Here is a 26,257-nt window from a genome sequence, read left to right as displayed (position 1 = left end):
TATTAATTATTGTAAGCAATACAAATATGGCTCTTACACCCTGCATCTGCGTCCTGTGTATAAGCCTGGTTGTGACAATAAGGAAAACCTTTCCCAGCCTCTATACTGTGATTTCTTGCATCTAATCATTTTAAGATGTTTTCAGTAATTAATTAAGGTATGTGATGTCGTGCAATGAATAACAATGCTTAAATCACAAAGCAGAGAGGTAAATATATCAACCTGTGTTTTTGTTATAAGCCATAAAGGGTTAATACACAACAGAATAATGCTGCTATCAGATCTGAGATGAAGCAGTTTGTGTGATCAAAAAATACAGGCTGTCACTAACTATTCAATGCCTGCTATAACGATGTCACTGTTTTTAAGGTTCATGTTTTGTACACAATATATTTTGAAGCTGCAAAAAAAAAACAAAAAAAAAACTAAATTAACTGTTGCTTCCAATTACCATAAAGCACTTAAAGCAGAACAGTGTTTCCCCAAACAGCCAGTGAAGCAATAACAGAGTAGTCATGTGACTGACTGAATGAGTTGTTTGTCTTCCTGCTTCTCTCTAAGTTTCACTTTTTAGGTTTCATTTTCCTCAGAAGCCCCGTCGGTCCAGAGCTGCTGTACTTCGCTACAGTGACGTTCAAATGGAGGGAAAATTTCCAATAATACCCAGGTAGGCAACAGGTTTGTAGTCCTTGAGCTACGCAGGTGTATTTATAACGTTTAGTTTATGACAGAGTAACAGTTTAACAGTTAGATTTAGCTGATTGATCTGTTGTTGTGTGACTGACAGCTGCATGAATAACCTGCACTTTAGTTAGTGGCAGGTATGTTTGAGGGAGATTATTATCACAACTGAAAGAAGAGCTTATATTTACAAATGGTGCATTTGTTCTGATAAATATGCAGCTCTATTGTAGATCACTTTTGGTTGTTGCTCATCTGGTCCGACTCATACTACTTTAAAAGCATCATTAGCCAGACGTTCTCAGACTGCTGTCCATGTAAAATGTTAAGCAGCTATTCTCATGATCTATGTGCTTTTTGCTTTCTTCCATGTCAGTGAAGGATTTTCATTTGGTGCCTTTACGTCTCCTCCTCGCTTTGGTCTGTCAGCAGCCCAAGATGCTCCAAGTCAAGTTAACAGTACCAGTTCAAGTGATAAAAAGGAAAAAAATACTTTCCAAGTCCCAGGTGAGCCAGTTAAACACAGGTTTTCAGACTGGAAAGTTTTACAGAAGACACAGAGATATTCCTTTGGAGCAAAAAAGAATCTTTCAGCGCATTAAGGTATTGAAAAGCAAGAAGCCTTTAAAACATAGTTTAAAACGTGATTGAAAGCATCGTGATTTCATTTTTCTCTCAAATCTCACCCAGTTGTGGGGGTTTGCTCCAGTTACAAACAAGAAACTCTCTCTATAGGATAATATTTCCAAAATGTCACAATTTCAGTTTTGTCTTCATGCAAAATGTTGTTTTCTTGCAATCACTAAAGCAACTTGTCTTCTTGCCTTCATTAAGAATCACTAGTAGCTACAGTCCATTTGTCTCTTTCTTAAAGTTAAAGACGGTTAACGCTGAATATTTCACTGATCTTCGATTCTTTAGCGTCTTCAACACCTTCTCCAAAGCCTGAAGCTCAGTGGAGAAATGTGGAGTGGACACAAGAGTGAGTAAATCTGTTCTTTCTCCTTTGTTTCATCATATTTTTCTTCCTTCCGCTTCATCGTAACAATTTCCATCATCTGGAAAGGCGAAAGGAGAACCTGATGAAGACGGTGAGCTCCTACAGACCCAGATGTGAGGAGGCGCCTCAGGCCCGGGTTCTCCTCCTGGGCCCGGTCGGCTCTGGGAAGTCCAGCTTCATCAGTTCGGTCCAGTCGGTGTTCAATGGAAGAGTCGCCAACCGCGCCATGGTGGGGTCCTTCTCCACCAGCTTCACCAAAAAGGTACAGGCATGAAGGCGTATTAGTTGAAATCGACACATTTCAAGGGTTATTTAACATTTTCATCACAAGTTTGTGAAGAAACTTTTAACATTATTTCCAACCTTTAATGCTGGTTTTCCTGTTGACATTTTCCTGTTGACGTTAAAGGTATAGTCTGTAATCGTATTCAAAAACATTTATTGTTATACTGGGTGAAATGGTCCTTCCATCCTGAAAGTAGCCAGTGAATAATGTGTTCAGAAAAAGGAAAGAAAAAAATCCGACCTCCCTGACAGCTTTAATCCTGTAAAAACTCTGACCAATCTGTTTTTTGCACACCGAATGGCACTGATTGGTCAGAGGACCAGAGGATTGGCAGGGGGGAAAGAACCAATCAGATGCCTTCATTTTAAGTCCGCCCACGCCCCCCTCTGTCCCATGCATGTGAAGCAAATTTCCCCTCCGCGGGATAATAAAATGAAATTGAATTGAATTGAATGCGCGCACTCGTCATGTCGAAAGTCTTGCCGGAAAACTTCACACACTCGAGTCACGTTTGCTGAAGAATAGCGCAGAAAATGAGAGCGCCGGTGCGGGTGGCGGTGCGCTGCGGTGCCGTGCAGGCTCTGTTGCCACGGCTACGCCGCAGGGTACGCCGTAGCCTACGGCGTAGGGTACGCGGCGACGCGCACCATTCTGCGTTGGTGTAAAGCGGAACCATAAATCAGCCTTCAGTGTGTGCCGTTCTGAACACTTCTCTGTTGTGCTCATTTTGCTGGGACGTCGGGTCCCTCCGCCGAGACACAACTTTTGCGGTATGCGTTCATTGTTGTGTCTAAAAATGATGCGCAGTGCCCACCCAATCAGAAACGGTACAGATATTCTGTGATATTTCTTTAGATTTATAAAAAAATAAAAGATCCCCATAACTTTGATTGGGTGGGCAGGACGCACGTTTGGGTCGGCACAGCCAACCCCCCCCCCCCCCCCCCCCCCCCAAAACCGGCCTCGCTTACAGGTGAATGATACATGGGGTAGTTTTGTTGAAAATGTGCTGTCCAAAATGTCCTGGAAAACTCGACTCCTGCAAATGCGCGTTCCGCAAAGTTTGTGGGGGCGTGGCTTTGGACGGAGCGCTGACGGGAGGGGGAAGAGGGGGTGGGGCTTAGAAGAGGGGCCACTTTCAAATTTTGCTAGCTCTCCAACATTACAGACTATACCTTTTATTTTTAATGCTAGCAGTCTGACTGCGAGCCTACAGATGATCAAAGGCCTTGCTGGGAAATATCAGAGATTTTTTCTCTTTTTTTTTTTTTCTCTCTTTATATTGTATTTGGTTGTTTTTTCTTGTCTCTGGGTCTGTTGTGAGTGCTGGGTTGGGGATGGGAATGTGGGAGGGATATAAAAAGATGGGAACAATGGATGGATGGAAGTATTCCCAGTTATTTTGCTTTTGTTGTACAATGTGAAACTATTTCCAATAAAAAAATCTTAAAAAAAAAAGACTATACCTTTTAACTGTAAACTCATATTTTACAACTGTTGATACGTCCTTTTACACCAGAAACGCTCAATTTAAACTGATTTATGAATGACGAAGCACAAGCTCAAATACTGGTACAAACAACGTGAGAAATATACATTCTCACCACTAACTTTGACCTCAACGGTGGCAGCTACAGTCGTTCAGCATCCACGCTCAGAGAGGAGAGGACACCAGTGGGCTGGTGCTGTGTGATGCTGCTGGTCTCGGGGATGGAGGGATGACCGGCCTGACCCTTCACGACATCCTGTCAGTCATTAAGGGACACGTACCTGAGGGACACAAGGTAAGCGGGATGGTACAGTAACGTATAAAAGGCAAGCGCTGCACCTGATCGCTGGAGCCTGGTGGAGAAGTCTGAAAGGGTTGCTGAGCAAGCAGAAGATAAAAATCTAGAAAATCCCTCCTGTTACAGCTGTAACCTTCTACTGTCACTGACTTCCTCCTGAAACCTCTGCCACACGCGTCGGCCTCAGCTCTGCTTCCTGTTTAGTGTTAGTAAATAACCACAGAACCCCAGCGGCTTTTTCAACGTCTAATCTCTGAACTTGTTGCTCTCAGTTTAGCCCAGAGCAGCCGGTGAGGTCAGAAACCGTGGGCTACGTGAAGCTGCCAAACCTGAAGGACAAGATCCATTGTGTGGCCTTTGTGGTGGACGCCTCCAAAATCACAATGTACCCCCAAAGCCTGGGCACCACCTTTAAGAAGCTCCGAGAGCACATCAGTGATCTGGGTGAGCAAAAGTCCAACTCTCTGTTCATATTTATTTCGAATGGTATAACATTTACAACATAAGTGACCTGCGTGCAACAGAAAATTAAGCAAATACCTTTAACAGTAGACGTGCAGGTTCAATATTCAAGTTAATTCCTTAAAGGAGCTTGAGGCTCCTTTTAAGAAATGAGACTCTATAGCGCCACCCTTCGCCACGACGGCCGTCGGGGGTACTGCAGCCAACAGTGAAGCCGGCACGGGAGAACGGGGAGAACGTGCATGACGTCACATCCGCAGGACAGCGCGGGAAATTCGGGCCCAGAATTGTAGAACATTTTGCAGCACACAGCCTGTTCAAGGCAACAGAGAGATACGCTAGAGGGCTCATTGTTTTTGGTTTGGAACACTTCATCTGACATTATTACTAGAAAACTTAATTGTAATTATTCTACAGTATTTGCATTTCATAACCACAATATCTGCAAATTTAGGAACAATGTATATTGTCACCATGGGTGACAGTTAACTGTTAACTTGCATTTGTAATACATACCAGCACTCTGATCTCTGATCTGATTAGATTTGACTCACAACCTGCTTTTTGATGTTTGTTTGTCTTGTTTTTTTTTGTTTTTTTTAACCATTCTGGTGATACGAGCAAAGTGACGTGTTCCTCAGCTTTCTGCGGTAAATGTGTGGTGATCCCATGTTTCAGGTGTTCATCAGGTGGCTCTGCTGACCCACATTGACCAGATCTGTCCACAAACGACCAAAGACCTCACTCAGGTTTACAAGAGGCAGAGCATCCGCAACGCGGTAGGTTGAAAGGACGCACATGTATTTGTGTGAACAAAGATCAAAAAGTGTTTCTACGAGTGTTTCCATAAAACAGATATAGAGGTTTATAATAACAATAATAATACCTTTATTTATAAAGCGCTTTTCAAAACAAGCCACAAAGTGCTTTACATGCAATTAAAAACAGGAAACTAACAATTAGTACAATATTAAGATAAGACACAATTGAGAGATAATAAAAACAGACAAATAATACAGTCAGTTAAACGCAAGTCAAAAATAGTGAGTTTTTAAAAGTGACTTAAAAGAAGACAGTGTGTTAGCTCCCCTGATCTCCTCCGGCTGGTCATTCCATAAGCCAGGGGCTAAAACAGAAAAGGCCCGGTCACCCTTGGTCTTTAAGTTAGACCAAGGAATGGCCAGGAATGACCCACCAGAGGATCTCAGGTTTATCACAGATTTACTGATAAATGTCACGTGTTCAAAACTAATTGAGAAACAGTTTGATAACTTACAAAACTTTGTCTCATGATGCTGTTACCAGCCTTGAATATGCACCGCTGCCAGAGCAGACATGTCAAACTCAAGGCCCAGGGGCCAAATCTGTCCCATTACTTCATTTTACTGGGCCATGATAAACATGCACAGATAATTATGAATTTACAGCTAAACAAGGAGACCCAGGACACGCTGGACAGATTATCTGTCTCAGCAAGCAAGGCTGCAAGACTTGTTCTGCAAGACTTGTTCTTGGTTGTTCTCCAAGAACAAGTGTTGCAGAAATGCATGAACGTCTCGCCTGGCTGAGGGTTGAGGATAGAATATCTACTAATGTACTTACATATTTCCAAAGAATTATTAACACTCAGATCCTAAATTCTCTATAATAATATAACTTATTGTTCAAATATTCATTCATATAAGTATCGAGGGGCGAATAGTGGTGGGATTATGTTACCCTTACCTAAGTCTGACTCTATGAAGAGGACAGTACTTTATAGATCAGTTGCATATTGCAAAACCCTTCCAGGTGAGATTCGTGACATCAAAAGAGGCTGATTTGAAACAAAGGAAGGAGCTGAGCAGGAAGGTCAGCCAAATATAAGCCGTAAAAAAGACACTCAAAAGAAGTTTATCCTAAATTTGGCCCCAAATTAGATTCGGAAACATAAATCAATACAAATCCTATACATAAGGAGACGTATCAGTAATAATCTTTAGTTGGAAATTAGTCCATGCTCATAAAAAAAGTGAAACATAACACATAAACCTTGAAAAAACCCAACTTGGTACAATGAAGGTGGCGCTGGTTACTTCTCAGTTTCAGACAAGACTTAACAAAAGTAAAGACTGAAGATTATCAGACGTCAATCTGTAAAAGAAAAGATACGAAGGGGTCATGCATCTTTCTAAAGGTACTCCGTTTCCAAGGCCAGTGTGAGATTCAGAATCCAGCTATGTCATATTTTCCTTGTAAAATGCATGAGTGCATGAGTTTGTGAGCGCTGTTCCTCATCCCACTGTTGTATCAACCCAAAATAAAGATTACAGGTATCAAAAAGTTTGAAAAACTTTGTCTTGCAGTGTAGAAAGCATGAATGAAAAAGTCAGCAGAGCAGACGTAAACTTTACCAACCAGTGAGAACTACACGCTCGTCAGATTCTTTGCATATTTTTTTTTTTACCTACCCGGATAAAAAAAGAAAAGCAGCCGGATGTTTAGATAACTTTAGTTTTCAATGCTTAAACTCCACATTACTTTTGATGATCATTTCCTGCTGCTGCTGGGATCAGCTAGGGCTTATGTGCATGTGTGTGTGTGCAGATGAGTGAAGCTGGAGCTCTGTTGGGCATGTCCACCTCCTACATCGTTCCGGTGAAGAACTACTCCTCAGAACTGGACCTGGACCTGAACACAGACGTGCTGCTGCTTAGTGCCGTCGACCACATCCTGCAGTACGCAGACTTATTTTTCCAGGACCACAAACCACGAAACCCAGGGCCAAAGTTCACCTTATAACAATAATAATAATGATTCATTTTTGTCTGAATATGTGAATATATGAATAAAGTCTTTTGTGAAACTTGCATGTTGAAGTCATGAGTTAAAGAGGAGCTGTGAGATTTTTTTTAATTAGTAAACCTGCATTTTCTTGAATGTTGTGGCTTTTTTTTTCTCAAATTTGGCATTCGGCTTCCTACATTGCTCTTACAACTAAAATTAAAGCTGCAAGCAGCGATGAACGGGCCCTCGCACCCTTGTGCACGTTCAGGCTGCAGTGGAAGCTTGTATGACTTGCATGTAGATTCTTCAGGGCTGGACATTTAGCGGACGACACCACCCACGACTCTCTATATCAAACCATTCAAAAGTTATAGCAGAAAATAGGGACTATCAGATATGGACCAATCAGATGAAGGTGGGGGCGGGGGCGCTTTTTGGCATCTATCGTCGCCGAGGTAATGCTTTTGACTGAGAAAAGTAATGTGCATCATTGCAGGATCGAGACACACATTTTGATGTATAACACACCTGGGTGCACGTTACGGTTCGGGCGAAGAAGCGTCCGAATTAATGGCATAAATTGCGCCAAAATGACACGATTAGTTCAAAATGGCAACACATTTGATGAGGCTAAATCTACGCGTTCATTGGATTGGTTTTTTTAATATCTCAACCTCAACATGATTATTTCTGCCAAATTCAGCAGTCAAATAGATTGTGAAACATCCCGGACAATATGGTCGTTACTCGTTAGAGGTATTTCAACAGGTTTTGGCTTGTCAAGACCACACAAAGTATCTGTCTGGTTTCATTTCTCTCGGTGCCGTGGTCAGTGGTGTTTGCAGCTGACTGATCTCTGCTGCCTGCCGTCATCTGCAGGAGAAGAAAGAGGTAAGACTGACATTATAGAAATACCGGTTTTTTTATTTATGTCAGATAGTAACAATTTTCTTTTTATTCTAACCTTTAAAGGAAGAGTCATATAATACACTCACAAGCTGCCACATAGGCAAAACAGTCCTTCTGCAACTTCAGATGAGATTCATGGGCGGGAAAAAAAGTTGAATTTACTTGATAATTGTCCTTTTAAAAGTAGGTTTTGCTCAGGTTCTTTGAATTAATTTGATTTTTTTTCAGCTTAAATGGATTTTTTCATTTCTGTTTCTCCAACGTTTTGAGGAAAGGAAGCAAAAAAATCACCCCGCTCTCTCTCTTGAACTAAAACAAGCTCTTCTGGAATAATAAGTGTAAAGTAATTAGTATTATAAATAATGAAAATGATATTAACAGAGCCCTAACTCTTTAACCTGTATTTCTGTAACTTAAAGACAAAAGTGTCGTCCAGTGTTTCAGCCCCAAAACGACATAAAACTAAATTATTATTTTTTTTTAATACTAACTGGTCAGAGGCCTATAAGCCATTTTTTTTTTTTTTTTTTTTTAAACATATATATATTACGGGGGGTCGGAGTGGGGGCCTTATCAGACTTGCGGCATCCGCTACAAGTCTGAACACACAACGGGCGCACAAGCCTTTGGAATCTGCAAGAGAGAAAACAAACAGTATCGGGAACAGGCAGAGAAACAAACAGCAACCATTCCAAGGGCCTCATTTATAAAAGAGTGCGTAGGATTCATACTAAAAGTGTATGCAGAAATAAAAAATAAGTGGTGCGATTTGAAGGTGAAGGCCAAGAGGAGAGTGGCCCGGCACTCATTTGTTCTGTCCTCAGTCAGTATTTCTTCTTTTTTTTTGTTTTGTTGAGCCCCGGTCATGAAGAGGAGGTTTAATGATCAATCTCACATTCCTGTCGCCTCTGATCCCACATCTGGGCACAAAAACATTGGATTTGACGTTTTGATATTATTTGAGACACACAAGAAGAATTATTATGTTTTTCTTTCCTCTGCTCTTTCTCCGGGCCTCGTGTATTCATGCTGCTGCCACTATATCTTGTTATGTGGTGAATTTTTAAATTGTTTTACATGACCGTAATCAAGCTGAGCCAGACCACAACGAGCAGCAGAGCAAGCGATGAAAGGTTGACGTCCCGCAGCAGCAATCATTAACATCTACAGTATTCTAGCACGCACGAGGACGCTGAAGTAGATGAAAATCACTTCCACCTGCACGGAGACCAAGTGGTGCCACTTTTCAGCTGCATTCCACTCTGATTCTCTTTTATTTTTGTTTTTGCACGCTGTGTTTTGACCTCATCTGTGGGAAGAAAGGCCTCTCTATTGTTCAGCTGCTAGATAACAAATGGACTTTTGTTTTTCTCGAATAGCCTCCACTGAAAGTGTAAATAACAGGTGAGTCCCGTCCCGTCGCAGCCGTTCGCCGTGCAGCTGCGGCGCCGGCGGATGCTCGTGACCCTGAGCTAGACTTGTAGTCAAGACCGCCTGAACCGAGACCAAGACACTACCGAGACTACAGAGTATCAAGACCAAGACCAAGACTAGTTCAGCTCATCTTGCGTGATTGTAGAACGTCAGCTCCATCCTGGTTCAGCTAGTTTCCATATGAGCTTGTATTCAACTGCAGCACAATAACACAGAGAAGTGGATGATGATGTTGAACTCACTAGAAATGTTTTCATCCATCAGCTGAGATCAGATATGTGTGGCGACTGCACTACCGCTATTTCTACACTATTGGAGGATTGACTCCAGTGCTTTTTAGGATTTACACGACTACTAACTAGTCCCAAAGTCCTCTAGCAGAATAACCAGCTCCAACACCCCCCTCCACCTCAGAAAAGGAATGAATAGTAAATGTTACTGATTTAAATTGGACTTAATTTGGAGATGAAACCTGAATTTTAAATATTAAAGATACAATTACAGACTTGAGATTACATTATTTACCATTATAGTAATCAAATTACACCGTATATCAGCATCACTGAAATGGATCTGATGCTTAATCAATCACAACGATATGCAAATGTCATTCATATATTTATTCAAACAAGGCCGGGCCATATTGGGGTTTTTAAAAACCCCAATATGGCAAATTCGGGTTATTCAAAGGGGTTATTGCTGTTTACATGGCCTTGCAAATTGGGGTTATTGGCAATATTCGGGTTTTAAAAGGGTTATTGACTGCATGTAAATGCAGTCAATGCTGCTCTTTCCGGATCTGCTTTAACAGTTCCGCATCCCAGCAATCAGGTCCAGCTGAGTATAATTATCTCCCGAGTCTCACGGCAGCAACAGCACATCTCAGGTGAGGCTAATCAGTCTGTAATGGGTCTCCATGGCAACAGACACACACACCCACACACACCAAACCCCAAGCTCACTACAGTATGCTTATAATTTATAAGCATACTAAAACTAGTCTTGTTTACCTAATTCAGAGTAAGCCTAACTGTAAAAAGTATATTTTCAAGGTATAGACATGTAAATAAAATTTGCACCAATTATGGTTTAGGACTCAAAACCATGTTCTATGACACCACCCATGAGTCTTTATGTCAAACCATTCAAAAGTTATTGCAGAAAATCGGAACTATCACATATCGACCAATCAGAAGAAAGGGCGGGGCTAATTCATGCCAATGAAGGTCAAGTACTCAACACCGAGTTCGATGACACCACCCACAACTCTGTATGTCAAACCATTCAAAGGTTATTGCAGAAAGTAGGGACTATCAAATATGGACCAACTAGATGAATGGGGGGCGCGCTTTTGGGCGTCTATCGTCGCCACGGTAACGCTTTTGACTGAGAAAAGTAATGCTCATCGTCGCAGGATCTAGACGCACATTTTGATGTATAACACACCTGGGTGCACGTTACGGTTTGGGCCGCATTAACTGCCGAAGGAATGGCCTAAATTGCGCCAAAATTACACAATTAATTCAAAATGGCTGACTTCCTGTTCGAATTCGGCAATGGCGCCAAGAGACCTTTCTTTAAGTTGCAACATCATACAGGTGTGTACCGATTTTCGTGCATGTACGTCAAACCGTATTGTGGGGCTTGAGGCACAAAGTTTTCTAGGGGGCGCTGTTGAGCCATTAGGCCACGCCCATTAATGCAAACCATTAAATATCACATTTTTTGCCAGGCCTGGCTTGCGTGTACAATTTGGTGACTTTTGGGGCACGTTTAGGGGGCAAAAAGGCCCTCATTTCGTCAGAAGAAAAACGAAAATAGGCAAGGCAAGGCAAGTTTATTTAAATAGTACAATTCGACACAAGGTAATTCAAAGTGCTTTACATTGACATTAAAAGCGGCAAGACATAATTAGACAGTAAATGACAAATAAGATTGAATAAAATTATGAATAAGATGATAAAAAAAGAAGTAAAATAATAAAAAGCACAAACACAAACACTTATAAAAATAAGGGCAGTAGAGTCCAGTAGGTAAGTATTTAATTTAAGAGTAGCTTCAGTAAACAGTACCGGTAATGTTTTTAGGCCCGATTTGAAGGAGCTGACAGTTGGAGCAGACCTCAGGTCTACAGGAAGTTTGTTCCACCGGTGAGGAGCAGAATAACTGAACGCTGCCTCACCTTGCTTGGTTCTGGTTCTTGGGAACCACAACGAACCAGATCCAGATGAACCTCAGGGGTCTGGGAGCTTCATAGGAACTAACAGATCAACCATGTATTCTGGTCCAAGACCATTCAGTGCTTTGTAGACCAGCAGTAAAATTTTAAACTCTATCATTTGACTCACTGGAAGCCAGTGTAGTGATTTCATGATCGGTGTAATATGGTCCAGTTTCCTGGTGTTTGTAAGGACTCTGGCGGCGTTCTGGATCAGCTGCAGCTGCCTGATAGATTTCTTGTTAAAAGGAACCCTGGCTATTAAGACATGTAGGTCTTAAAAGATAAATGTTGGTATCAATTATAACAATGTGATATAAAAAACCTTGTTGATGTCTTCGTTTTTATAAAATTTGAAAATATAATTTAACTAGTAGGTCGCCATTGTTGTTTACATTCTGGGTAGTGACGTCAGACGGTGGCTCCTGCTGACCCCCGTCCACTGTTTTGACACCCAGAAACAGATGAAAACACAGCTAAACAGGTGACGGCGCACCAGAAACACAGATCAAAACACAGCTAAACATTAAGGTGACGGCGCACCTACAAAAAAGTAAAAAAAAAAACAAAAAAAAATTACTGCACCATACAGCATGAACTATAAAACACCATAAAACTCAGATAGACTAACCGACCACACGTTTTAACTAGCAGATAGCCGATGCTACAATAAAAACCCCAGCCAGATCTGGTGTCATTAAATTAAATAAAGATGTTCTTGCCTATTTGAAGCGAAGTCTGCGCCTCCCGTTTCGTCAAAGTCCCGGGCCAGTCCCCTCAGCCTCTGGTCTGTCATCACCCAGCACCGAAGCCGGTTTTAGGGGGGGGCAGGGGTGGGCTATGCCCACCCAAATGTGCATATTGCCCACCAGCGTCTCCACGGCGAGAGCGGAGAGCGGATGGCGGTGCGCTGCAGGCTCTAAAGCCCCGGCTACGCCGTCTACGGCGTAGGCTACGCAGGAGCCTAATGCACTGGTAAGATGCGCACGACATTGATCATTTTTGCAGATCTCCCGTGCATCACAGAACTTTGATCCAGTTTGCCTGAACCGAGACGTCTTATGGGCTCCCTCGTCAGCCTCCACGGCCGGGAGAGTGCTGCTCATCTATGTTTTAGATACCTGTCCCAGTTAAACTAACGCGGCTTATCTTCCCAGAGCCACCGGACTACGTCATCGCCCCCAGAATGCGTTGCGCAGGTAAAACATGGCGCCTCCTGCAGGTCAAAATATGTGATAAACATTGTAGATTTTTAAAGCAATTAGATTATTTTATGTGTTTCTAACAACATATTTTAGTATAAGAGAACAATTGTGGCTAATTAGGGACTACAAGTCTTAATAACCAGGGTTCATTTTAAGGCCTGTAAAGATGCCATTGCAATAATCCAACCTACTGAAAATGAATGCATGAATAGGTTTTTCCATGTCTTGTTTAGACAGAATCCCCTTAATTCTAGCAATGTTTTTCAGGTGGTAATAGGTGATTTAGTGATAAACTTTAGATGGCTGTTGAAGTTCAGGTCTGAGTCAATAATTACACCAAGATTTCTGGCTTGATTCGTAGCTGTCAATGACATGGAGCCAAGGTGAGCGCTGATCTTTTCCCTTTCATTTTTAGGGCCAAAATCACCTCTGTCTTTTCTGGATTTACAGTGCCTTGCGAAAGTATTTGGCCCACTTGAACTTTGTGACCTTTTGCCACATTTCAGGCTTCAAACATAAAGATATAAAACTGAGCTAGAGCTGTTTTGCAAGGAGGAATGGGCAAAAATTTCAGTCTCTCGATGTGCAAAACTGATAAATTACATACCCCAAGCGACTTATAGCTGTAATCGCAGTAAAAGGTGGCGCTACAAAGTATTAACTTAAGGGGGCTGAATCATTTTGCACGCCCACTTTTTCAGTTTTTTATTTGTTAAAAAAGTTTGAAATATCCAATAAATTTCGTTCCACTTCATGATTGTGTCCCACTTGTTGTTGGTTCTTCACAACAAATTACAGTTTTATATCTTTATGTTTGAAGCCTAAAATGTGGCAAAAGGTCACAAAGTTCAAGGGGGGCAAATACCTTCGCAAGGCACTGTAGCTGGAGAAAATTCTTGCACATCCACTCATTGATTTGCTGAATACAGTTACTCAATGAGAGTAGGGGACTGTAGTCATGTGGTGACACTGAAATATAGAGCTGTGTGTCATCCGCATAAGTATGGTAGGAAATGTTGTGATGTTCCATAATCTGAGCTAGCGGTAGCATATAGATGTTAAATAGAAGCGGTCCGAGAATAGACCCTTGAGGAACCCCACATGTGATCTTGGTTCTCTTAGACTCATGGTTCCCAATTGACACAAAAAAGGCCCTATCTTGGAAGTAAGATTTGAACCATTGAAGCACAGTGCCGGTAAGTCCCACCCACTTTTACAATCTGCTGAGAAGAATGTTATGATCAACTATGTCAAATGCAGCACTGAGATCCAGTTATACCAGAACAGAGGATTTGCATGCATCATTATTCAGATGAATATCATTTAAGACTTTGATGAGTAAAGTTTCAGTGCTTTGGTGTGGCCGAAATCCATACTGAAATGCGTTAAAAATGTTGTTTTGCATGATAAAAGCATGGATTTGCTGGAAAACGACCTTTTCAATGATTTTCTCCAAAAATGGTAGATTTGATATTGGCCTATAGAGTGTTGTAGCATCCAGATTTGATTTTTTTAGAAGAGTTTTTATTACTGCAGTTTTCAAGACCTGGGGAAACTGGCCTGTTTGAAGAGAAGTATTTATTATCTGCAATACATCCGGAGCTATGCAGTTAAAAACTGTTTTAAAAAGGTTTGAAGGCAGAATATCAAGACAGCATATTGTGGACTTTAATTTTGAAACTGTTTCCGTTAGGGTTGTATTATCTAATGTGCTGAACTGTCCCAGCTTTACTAGACAGGAAGGCCAGAGTGTTATCATTCCTGAGCTGGAGCTGCACATTGCTTGTCTAATCTGTAATATTTTGTTTGTGAAAAAGTCAGCAAAGTCATTACAGGCCTTTTTTGACATCAGTTCAGGGGGGATTGAGGCTGTGGGATTTGTCAGTCTGTCTACCATAGAAAACAGTGTGCGAGCATTATTACTGTTTCTATCGATAATCTCTGAAAAATGTGATTACCTTGCATTCTTCAGTTTCTGGTTATAGTTGCGAAGACTCTCTCTATAAATGTTGTAATATGCCTGAAGTTTGTATTTGCGCCACTTGGGTTCTGCTTGTCTACATATCCTTATTCCTTAAAACCGAGAACTCCTACAGATACAATAGGGCCTTCACACTTAAAGTGCTCGGGCCATAATCATTTCTGATAAAATCCTATATATTCCTATATTGTTTGTTGCTGTTTGATCGCTGTGTCGCTCGGTCATTGTGTTAAATACATGTCGTTCCACATTGTAAACTGTTGTCGTGTAGGTTGAACACGTGTGTCTGAATTGTGCTACTCGGCTGGATGAAATCCAACATCACTGAATGTCATTTGATTTTTATCTCCAATTTGATACTTATATCTTAAAGTCTGCATTAGGCTTATAATTAGGTTTGACATAATGACTGGCAAAATCCATGGTGCTGAAACCTCATGTGAATCGTTCTGACCGTGTTGCCTGCGTGCTGTGGTTGTGTGTCAGAGCGGCTGATCTGTGGCATTTTTTGTTTTTAGCTATTATGTTTTAACGGGGATGTTTAGGCCACAAGGGCCCATCAAGAATGCTTCGCCCTAAGAGGGTTATACTGAGACACTGGGCGGGGGGTAACGACCCTACTTACTCAGAATGGTTCACAGCTCTGTCAGAAACTGCATCATACGAACGTCTGATATATAAAATAAATGGCAAATTAGACACTTATAATGAAATCTGGGACCCATTTCTAACACAGATCATGGATCAGGGAAATGTAAACTAACATAAAAATGACTGATGAGGATTCAGAAACAAAGTCTACAGTGCACCATGTTCGACTGGCGGGGCGGGGATAGGGTCAGGGGATGGGAGAAAAAAAAAAATTCCTTCCAGATCAAACATTCACTGGGTTAGTTTTTCACGTCTTCAAATGTATATGTAAAGCAGGCATATGTTATATGTACTTCTAGGTATAGAATTTTATGTATAGTCATTAGTTAATTTTGATCTTTTAGTATTATTTCACTTTTTCTGTGTCTTTAGTTTCTATCATCAATGTCAACCTTTGGTGAATTCAGCTGTATCTGCTATTTTTTTTTTTTTTTTATTTATTTATTTATTTTTTTTACTTATTTTTATATACCTCTTTATTTGCATATTTTTGCTGCTCTGATTATGCATCTGTGGATGCATTGGACTGTCGTGATGAATGTCTGTGAAGGAAACAATAAAAAGCATAATTGAAAAAAAAAAAGACTCTTCAGAAAAAAAAAAAAAAAAAAAAAAGAATGCTTCGCCCCCCCTGGGCTGGGACCCCTGCTCCGCCCCTAAATTCACAGCACCTGCATTCAGGAGAGATAATATAATGGGGATTTACAAGCTTCTAGTAAAGTAGTTGTTTATGTAGGATGTAGTTTTAATATTTATCTAAAGGGGACCTATTATGAAAAACACGTTTTTTCTTGCTTTAACATATATAAAGTGGTCTCTCCTCAGCCTGCCAACTCAGAGAAGGAGGAAAGCAACCAAATTCTGCAGTGTCTGTACAGCCGCCCGGATGAGCCGTCCAGTGTGATGTGGATCTACGAGCTGTTCAGATTCTGCTCCTGTCGTTACGTAACCAAAATGCAAACCACGCCCACAACTACAGTAAACACCATATCCTAACTGCATGCGAGCGTCCGACTATCACGTCGCACTGCGTGACATCCGAGGCTCTCTGTCCATCTCCCTCCAGCCAGCTGCCACTTTATTGAGGTTTTTGTAGTGAAATGAGGAGATATCATCAGTGTTGTGCAAGTTCCTACTTCTCATGAACTAGTTCAAAGTTCAGTTGACATAGTTTAAAAATGAACAGTTCACGTTCATAGTTCACCATTTTCATTTTGAACTAGTTCAAATTCAGTTCATTTCAATATTTTTAGGTGAGAAGTACGAATGAAACGCCCCCCTATCCTAAAACTGTTTACTGTATACCAGTGGTCTTTAACCCTGGTCCTCACGACCCCCCGTCCTGCATGTTTTAGATATTTCCCCTCAGAACCCTGATAAAAATGACTGTCATTAACAGACTTGTGCAGACTTAGATGACAAGCTGATGACGGCCCTTAATTAGAATTAGGAGTGATGATGCAGGGAAACATGTAAAACATGCAGGACAGGGTTGGAGACCCCTGCTGAATACAATCATGTATCGTCCTGGTTGCTTTTCAACTTTATTCAGAGGCTGTAAATCTCCAACATTGTAGTCCATTATTTGTCTACCTGTTGCTGGGAAATCAGACCCCTGAAGGAGCAGCAGTGGGACTGGGGTCGTTTGGGTCTGTTGGGACCTCTTGGACTTTCTGAGAACTTTTTTGATTGTCAAGGAGTCGCAGATATTTTCTCCTACTGGACGGATGCTTTAACTCCACATGACGTTTCAAATTTGAAGTTTCACAGAAAGGTTAGATTTCTAACGTCGGACTCTTTGGGAGACGATGTGTAAAATTCCCGCAGATAATGATAAGCAGATTATCATCTGAAGCCTGAATTATGGTTCTGCGTTAAATCGACGGCGTAAGGTAAGCGGCGACAAGCGCCATACAGTGCGCGTCGCCGTGTACCCTACGCCGTAGGCTCTGCGTTGGTTTTTTAAATACTATATAAAATACTCTGCGTCGAGTATTTTAAATGTGCGCGCCGCCCGCTGGTGAAATGAGAAGGATTATTCCGTAATAGTTGGACATAAACAGTGAAGTGAACAGTGAGCTGAAACTCACATAATCTGAACAGTTAAAATTCCAGTTCATGATCTGCAGAATGAACAAGTTCACGTTCAAGTTCTTTATTTATAATGAACGCGTCATTTGAACTTGTTCATGCACAACACAGGGTATCACAGCGATAACTTCTCATTCCAACCAACTGGATCAGCCGTTCCTCATCCGTGACTGTTTCCTACAACGCTTTCAACCGGCTTTCAACGCGAGCGGCAGGAAGAAAAGCAGGGCGTCCGACAAATGTTCAGCTCAAAACGGTGCGCTGCAATGCGCAGCGCCGCATCGCTGTGGCCAGTTAGGACAGTCTGATAGAAAATAAAGCAATGGAATTGATTTTGGTGCTGACGCTCGCTCGCATCGCATGCAGTTAGGACACGGTGTAATAATAACTCCTCCGGCCGGAGCTTCAGCCATTTTTTCATAGCGGTGTATCGCGTCATTCAGGCAGCCAATCAGCACAGAGCCTCATTATCATAGCCCCGCCCACTCAGAATCCTGCATAGATAATGAGGATAGAGAATGGGAGAAAGACATGGCTCAGAGGCTGAATTTCTAATTGATTTAGCAAAAACAATCAAAAGCTTGTTTTTAAGACATTCAATGCCTGTTTAAAATAGATATTAGATGCCATAATAGGTCCCCTTTAATTGAACTTTCTTGTGTTAATAATAATTTCCTTCTGTTGCAGGTCTTTCTCTCAATTGAGAACAAATCAGAGGAAGAAGGTTGCTATACTTTCCTGAAGCTCAACCCACCAGGCCCCATGTCCACTCCTAACCCCCAACTATCCAGCAGCCAGCAGAGAACCATCTGCTCTCATCTGAGAGGTGTCAGACTGAATCTGCTCTACAAGGCCAGCGTCCACGGTTTCACTGCAGAAGACTTCCACGAGTAATGTGACAACCTGGCTCCCACCGTGTCAGTGGGTTACAATGCCTCAGGTTACGTGTTTGGAGGCTACACGAGACGACCTTTCTGCCAGTCTGGAGAGTACGTGAATGATGATCAGGCCTTCCTCTTCACATTCAGTGGAGCAAAGCTCTGCACATTTCCACCTTCTAATGCTGCATATGCAGTCAAAATGAGTAGTGATTCTGGTCCTTATTTTGGAGAAGCTTTGGTTCTTCTTGATAAAGGCAAACCTATAGTGTACAGCGATCCAAGAGGAGGTTATTATCCATTCAATCCTGTGAAAATGCATGGCAATGACCTGGACCTGACTGAGTGTGAAGTCTACCAGCTGGAGGGTACGTTCCCTGTACATATAAACATTTTCATTAGTCTGATACATTTAATTTGACATCTTTCCATCCCTTAAAAAATAGTTTTGATTTTAATATCATAAAATGACAATGCTAAGCTTTTTTGAAGTTATGAACATTTTCCAAAGGACCAATGTTATGTTTATTATGGGCATGCCAAGTAGTGGCATGACCATATTGCAATCGTCCAGAATGGCCCAAAAGGCAATGTTGCTAGCGTTTTGCTAACATGCTAAAGTCACAAAGGTCCCACTGCGCACCAGCGGGTGTAAAGCATGACCCCGCTCTGTTGTGGAAAAAAAAAATCCCCAAAAAATGAAACACGGCCGAGAAAACCTGAAAAATGAAGGCGTTAAATTAGTATCTAGAAAGGTTTCCCTTTTCTTATTATTATTATGGGCATGCCAAGTAGTGGCATGACCATATTGCAATCGTCCAGAATGGCCCAAAGGGCAATGTTGCTAGCATTTTGCTAACAAGCTAAAGTCGCAAAAGTCCCACTGCGCACCAGCGGGTGTACAGCATGACCCCACTCGGATGTGGAAAAAAAAAATCCCCAAAAACTAAAACACGGCCGGAAAAACGAGGAAAAACATGAAAATGAAGGTGATATATTAGTATCTAGAAAAGGTTTCCCTTTTCTTATTATTCCGCACTTTTTTTCGTCCGTTAATGCGGCCCGAACCGGAACGTGCACCCATGCATGGCATACATCGTTGGATGCGTCTCCATCATGCCTCGATGGGCATTACTTTTCTCCGTAATAGGGGTTACCGTGGCAACGCTAGTTGCCAAAAAGCAAAAAAAAAGGCGAAAATTCCCGCGCTTATTGCTCGGCCGAACTTTATCGTAGAGACATCGTTCAAACTTTCAAACACTCAGCCCGATTGTCCCTAACCGAACGTACAACCTTATTATGCCAAGTATTACAGTTTTTGTGATATTGACCTTTCATTTTTTTTTTTTTTCCGTTTGACTTTGGACGCTTGTTGCTAGGCAACAGGTTATCGTAGAGACATCGTACAAATGTTTCCCGACTCGGCACGCTGTGGACTTCAACATACTCAAATTTCATGAAGCTGGGATTTAAGGAAATTTTATGTCCAAATCCAGGCCACATGGCCTCATTCATTCGGATGGAGTTTTTTACCATGGTGAAAAAAAAACCTATCCGTTAACATAGCCTGAACCGGAACATGCACCCATACATGGCATACATCGTTGGATGCGTTTCCATCGTTCCTCGATGGGCATTACTTTTCTCAGTAAAAAGTGTTACCGTGGCAACGCTAGACGCCAAAAAGCAAAAAAAAAGGCGAAAATTCGGACGCTTATTGCTCGGCCGAACTTTATCGTAGAGACATTGTTGAAACTTTCAAACACTCGGCCCGATTGGCACTAACGGACCCTACAACCTCATTATGCTAATTACTACAGTTTTCGCGATATTGACCTTTCATTTTCTTTTTTATTTCTGTTTGAATTTGGACGCTTGTTGCTAGGCAACAGGTTATCGTAGAGACATCGTACAAATGTCCCCTTACTCGGCACGCTGTGGTCTTCAACATACTCAAATTTCATGAAGCTGGGATTTAAGGAAATTTTATGTCAAAATCCAGGCCAAATGGCCCCATTCATTCGGATGGGGTTTTGTACCACAGTGAAAAAAAAAACCTATCCGTTAACGTAGCCTGAACCGGAACATGCACCCATGCACGGCATACATCGTTAGATGCGTCTCCATCTTGCCTCGATGGGCATTACTATTCTCAGTCAAAAGCGTTACCGTGGCAACGCTAGATGCCAAAAAGCGCGCCCCATTAATAACTATTGCGAGCACAGGAATGAATGAAATACAAGCGTAAAAACACCTCAAACTGACATAGAGCCACCCTAAACACAACCACTACAGCCCCAAACCAAAGCAGCAAGAGGGGACGAATGGGCGGTAGGGCATGCCCATATCAAAATTTCCAGAAATTTTCTAGTTATTATTATTATTATGGGCATGCCAAGTAGTGGCATGACCATATTGCAATCGTCCAGAATGGCCCAAAGGGCAATGTTGCTAGCATTTTGCTAACAAGCTAAAGTCGCAAAAGTCCCACTGCGCACCAGCGGGTGTACAGCATGACCCCGCTCGGATGTGGAAAAAAAAAATCCCCAAAAAATAAAACACGGCCGGAAAAACGAGGAAAAACATGAAAATGAAGGCGATATATTAGTATCTAGAAAAGGTTTCCCTTTTCTTTTTATTATTATGGGCATGCCAAGTAGTGGCATGACCATATTGCAATCGTCCAGAATGGCCCAAAAGGCAATGTTGCTAGCGTTTCGCTAACATGCTAAAGTCGCAAAGGTCCCACTGCGCACCAGCGGGTGTAAAGCATGACCCCGCTCTGTTGTGGAAAAAAAAAATCCCCAAAAAATGAAACACGGCCGAGAAAACCTGAAAAATGAAGGCGTTAAATTAGTATCTAGAAAGGTTTCCCTTTTCTTATTATTATGGGCATGCCAAGTAATGGCATGACCATATTGCAATCGTCCAGAATGGCCCAAAGGGCAATGTTGCTAGCATTTTGCTAACAAGCTAAAGTCGCAAAAGTCCCACTGCGCACCAGCGGGTGTACAGCATGACCCCGCTCTGATGTGGAAAAAAAAAATCCCCAAAAACTAAAACACGGCCGGAAAAACGAGGAAAAACATGAAAATGAAGGCGATATATTAGTATCTAGAAAAGGTTTCCCTTTTCTTTTTATTATTATTCTTATTCCGCACTTTTTTTCGTCCGTTAATGCGGCCCGAACCGGAATGTGCACCCATGCATGGCATACATCGTTGGATGCGTCTCCATCATGCCTCGATGGGCATTACTTTTCTCCGTAATAGGGGTTACCGGGGCAACGCTAGTTGCCAAAAAGCAAAAAAAAAGGCGAAAATTCCCACGCTTATTGCTCGGCCGAACTTTGTCGTAGAGACATCGTTCAAACTTTCAAACACTTGGCCTGATTGTCCCTAAAGGTACGTACAAGCTCATTATGCCAAGTATTACAGTTTTTGTGATATTGACCTTTCTTTTTTTTTTTTTTTTCCATTTGACTTTGGACGCTTGTTGCTAGGCAACAGGTTATCGTAGAGACATGGTACAAATGTTTCCCGACTCGGCACACTGTGGACTTCAACATACTCAAATTTCATGAAGCTGGGATTTAAGGAAATTTTATGTCAAAATCCAGGCCACATGGCCCCATTCATTCGGATGGAGTTTTTTACCATGGTGAAAAATAAACCTATCCGTTAACATAGCCTGAACCGGAACATGCACCCATACATGGCATACATCGTTGGATGCGTCTCCATGGTTCCTCGATGGGCATTACTTTTCTCAGTAAAAAGTGTTACCGTGGCAACGCTAGATGCCAAAAAGCAAAAAAAAAGGCGAAAATTCGGACGCTTATTGCTCGGCCGAACTTTATCGTAGAGACATGGTTGAAACTTTCAAACACTCGGCCCGATTGGCAGTAACGGCCCCTACAACCTCATTATGCTAATTACTACAGTTTTCGCGATATTGACCTTTCATTTTTTTTTTTATTTCTGTTTGAATTTGGACGCTTGTTGCTAGGCAACAGGTTATCGTAGAGACATCGTACAAATGTCCCCTGACTCGGCACGCTGTGGAATTCAACATACTCAAATTTCATGAAGCTGGGAATTAAGGAAATTTTATGTCAAAATCCAGGCCAAATGGCCCCATTCATTCGGATGGGGTTTTGTACCATGGTGAAAAAAAAAACCTATCCGTTAACGTAGCCTGAACCGGAACGTGCACCCATGCACGGCATACATCGTTAGATGCGTCTCCATCTTGCCTCGATGGGCATTACTTTTCTCAGTCAAAAGCGTTACCGTGGCAACGCTAGATGCCAAAAAGCGCGCCCCATTAATAACTATTGGGAGCACAGGAATGAATGAAATACAAGCGTAAAAACACCTCAAACTGACATAGAACCACCCCGAACACAACCACTACAGCCCCAAACCAAAGCAGCAAGAGGGGACGAATGGGCGGTAGGGCATGCCCATATAAAAATTTCCAGAAATTTTCTAGTTATGGGCATGCCAAGTAGTGGCATGACCATATTGCAATCGTCCAGAATGGCCCCAAGGGCAATGCTGCTAGCATGCTAAAGTCGCAAAAGTCCCACTGCGCACCAGCGGGTGTACAGCATGACCCCGCACTGATGTGGAAAAAAAAAATCCCCAAAAAGTAAAACACGGCCGAAAAAATGAGGAAAAACATGAAAATGAAGGCGTAAATTAGTACCCAGAAAAGGTTTCCCTTTTCTTATTAGTGCCACGGCTGCGCCACGTGGCACGCCTCCTCCATTGAGCTGCGCAAGCTCAATGGAGGAGGAGTGCCTCGTGCGCAGCACGAGGCACTCATACTATTGCTCAGGCTTATTATTTATTTATATATTCTTCCGTAAAAACTTTGTCCGGCTACTCCTCCTACAGCTTTGAGAAAACGCGAAAAGTAAAAACGTAGAAACGTGCGCCTTAATCGGGAATCGATGGGTATGACTTTTATTAGCGATTGGCGTGCACGTTTTTGCGCAACGTGCACAAACGTGCGCTTTTTGCCCCATCCGGAACGCATTGCGTGAAGTTTGGGGCCTCACCACTCGCACACCGTTACTCGAAAAATTCTGAACCGATTTAGAAAGTTGTAGGCCCTGAATTTAACTACAGTCCTGTGGATTTTCAGAACGATGGCACGAATAGTTTTTGCACGAAGTGCAAAAACATTTCCAAATTTCCAAACTAATGGGGAGATTTTCCCATGTATTTGTATGGGGCAGCATTTCACACTTTGGGTGGGAGGAGGTTAAAAAAAAAAAAAAATCACCTTTTTTCTGAGTCACGTATCTTTCTCATACTTGCACGTAGAAACGTCATTCAAACTTCAAAACGGAGGAAAACTTCTCTTCTCTCTCCAAACCCGAAACAGTTTTTTCCTAAAATGTACACTTTTCAAGATATGAGCCCTCAAGCGAGGACTGGAAATCACTTTTTTTCAAATCTAGAGCACGGGAGTCAGTTTGCTAGAGTGTAGTTACACTGAAAAAAAAACATGATTTCTTATTTGTAACTCGAGGTCACGGCCAAACCGTAAAAGGTAGACAGATAATTTTTGGTCAGAATATAGACATAGGTTTTGTGATTCATAAAATGTGACTTTGACAGGCGTGGTGTGCACAAAATTTTAACGGGGGAGCCAACAGACACGCCAGTTCCTGTCTCTCTCTTCATTGACTCCCATGTTAAATGAAGTTTTCTTAAAAAAAATCTCATTTTTGTTTTCAAATTGCCGTTACTAACACATTTTAAGGAATATCTGTATGAAAATAACATTTAGATAATCTGGTAGGTTCTCCGTTTCTCAAAATGTTTTCGTTTTTCTGCTAAGAGCTACGGTTTGAGCGCAAAGTGGAGTGATTTCAGGTTTGTCACAACCGAAAATCCAGCTGAGTCATTCCCGCTCCCTCTGTATCAGGTTCTTGTTGCCCCTAGCAACCAGAGCTCAGCTGTACTGATTAGACTGACCCAGAACTGGTCACATGACTCACTCAGTACAGAATTCATAGTATAACCTGGAAAATGGAGAAATCTGAACCCTGACCTTTTAACCTTAGATGAACACACACACACACACACACACACACACACACACACACACACACACACACACACACACACACACACACACACACACACACACACACACACACACACACACACACACGATAGGTGTTATTATGGGATGGCAGGTGTTTTTATAGGATATTAGTGTTATTATGGGATGTCAGGTGTTTTTATAGGATGTTAGTGTTATTATGGGATGTCAGGTGTTTTTATAGGATGTTAGTGTTATTATGGGATGTCAGGTGTTTTTAAAGGATGTTAGTGTTATTATGGGATGGCAGGTGTTTTTATAGGATGTTAGTGTTATTATGGGATGTCAGGTGTTTTTATAGGATGTTAGTGTTATTATGGGATGTTAGTGTTATTATGGGATGGTAGGTGTTTATTATGGGATGGTAGTGTTATTGGTGTTAGCGGTCCCGTTAGCGGTTCTGTTAGCGGTCCTGTTAGCGATCCCGTTAGCGGTCCCGTTAGCGGTCCAGTTAGCGATCCCGTTAGCGGTCCAGTTAGCGACCCCGTTAGCGGTCCCGTTAGCGGTTGTTAGCGATCCCGTTAGCAATCCCGTTAGCGGCTCGGTTAGCGGTCCCGTTAGCGATCCCGTTAGCGATCCCGTTAGCGGTCCCGTTAGCGCTTCCGTTAGCGATCCTGTTAGCGGTCCCGTTAGCGGTCCCGTTAGCGGTTCTGTTAGCGGTCCTGTTAGCGGTTCCGTTAGCGGTTGTTAGCGGTCCCGTTAGCGACCCCATTAGCGGCTCCGTTAGCGATCCCGTTAGCGATCCCGTTAGCGGTCCCGTTAGCGGTCCCGTTAGCGGTTCTGTTAGCGGTTCTGTTAGCGGTCCTGTTAGCGGTTCCGTTAGCGGTTGTTAGCGGTCCCGTTAGCGACCCCATTAGCGGCTCCGTTAGCGATCCCGTTAGCGATCCCGTTAGCGGTCCCGTTAGCGGTCCCGTTAGCGGTCCTGTTAGCGGTCCCGTTAGCGGTTCCGTTAGCGATCCCATTAGCGGTCCCGTTAGCGGTCCCGTTAGCAGTCCCGTTAGCGGTCCCGTTAGCGATCCCTTTAGCGATCCCGTTAGCGGTTCAGTTAGCGGTTCAGTTAGCGGTCCCGTTAGCGGTTCCGTTAGCGGTTGTTAGCGGTCCCGTTAGCGACCCCATTAGCGGCTCGGTTAGCGGTCCCGTTAGCGATCCCGTTAGCGGTCCCATTAGCGGTTCCGTTAGCGGTTGTTAGCGGTCCCGTTAGTGATCCCGTTAGCGGCTATTACATATTTTCTGTAATAACTTTTGAATGGTTTGACATAGAGAGTCATGGGTGGTGTCATTGGAATCTGTATTGAGTCCTTGACCTTCATGGGTGCAAATAAGCCCCGCGATCATCCGGCAGTAGTCCGTGGCACTTCAAAATTTCCCGGGAATTTTGGTCTAGTTATTATTATTATTATTATTCTTATTCCGCACTTTTTTTCGTCCGTTAATACGGCCCGAACCGCAACGTGCACCCATGCATGGCATACATCGTTGGATGCGTCTCCATCGTGATTCGATGGGCATTACTTTTCTCCGTAATAGGGGTTACCGTGGCAACGCTAGTTGCCAAAAAGCAAAAAAAAAGGCGAAAATTCCCACGCTTATTGCTCGGCCGAACTTTATCGTAGAGACATCGTTCAAACTTTCAAACACTCGGCCCGATAGTCACTAAAGGACCATAAAACTTCATCATGCTACTTATCACGGTTTTTGCGATATTTAACTTTCAATTTAAAAAAAAAATCAATTTTATTTGGGACGCTTGTTGCTAGGCAACGGTTTATCGTACAGACATCATTACAA

General features: G+C 42.4%; 1 protein-coding gene and 1 pseudogene across 2 annotated transcripts; both read left to right on the top strand.

Annotated features, from left to right (window-relative positions):
• Positions 1-599: 599 nt before the first annotated feature.
• On the top strand, positions 600-7,027 carry LOC133457891 (interferon-induced protein 44-like). 2 transcript variants are annotated; one of them, XM_061737268.1, is made up of 8 exons: positions 600-667; positions 1,058-1,188; positions 1,603-1,663; positions 1,748-1,943; positions 3,605-3,751; positions 4,027-4,198; positions 4,895-4,995; positions 6,803-7,027. In XM_061737268.1, the coding sequence occupies exons 1-8, from the start codon at positions 639-641 to the stop codon at positions 6,995-6,997; spliced, it is 1,032 nt and encodes a 343-aa protein (XP_061593252.1). In that variant the 5' UTR covers positions 600-638; the 3' UTR covers positions 6,998-7,027. The 2 variants fall into 2 exon arrangements, with proteins under 2 accessions (XP_061593252.1, XP_061593251.1); XM_061737267.1 differs by having other exon boundaries at positions 3,599-3,751.
• A 779-nt stretch (positions 7,028-7,806) lies between these two features.
• The window catches only part of LOC133458673 (interferon-induced protein 44-like), a 92,711-nt pseudogene continuing 74,260 nt past the window's right edge, over positions 7,807-26,257 (top strand).

This window comes from Cololabis saira, chromosome 13, assembly GCF_033807715.1.
Source record: "Cololabis saira isolate AMF1-May2022 chromosome 13, fColSai1.1, whole genome shotgun sequence".
In the NCBI taxonomy this organism is placed as follows: Eukaryota; Metazoa; Chordata; class Actinopteri; order Beloniformes; family Belonidae; genus Cololabis; species Cololabis saira.
Note: the sequence above shows the minus strand (reverse complement) of the source record. Positions and strands in the feature narration are given on the sequence as shown.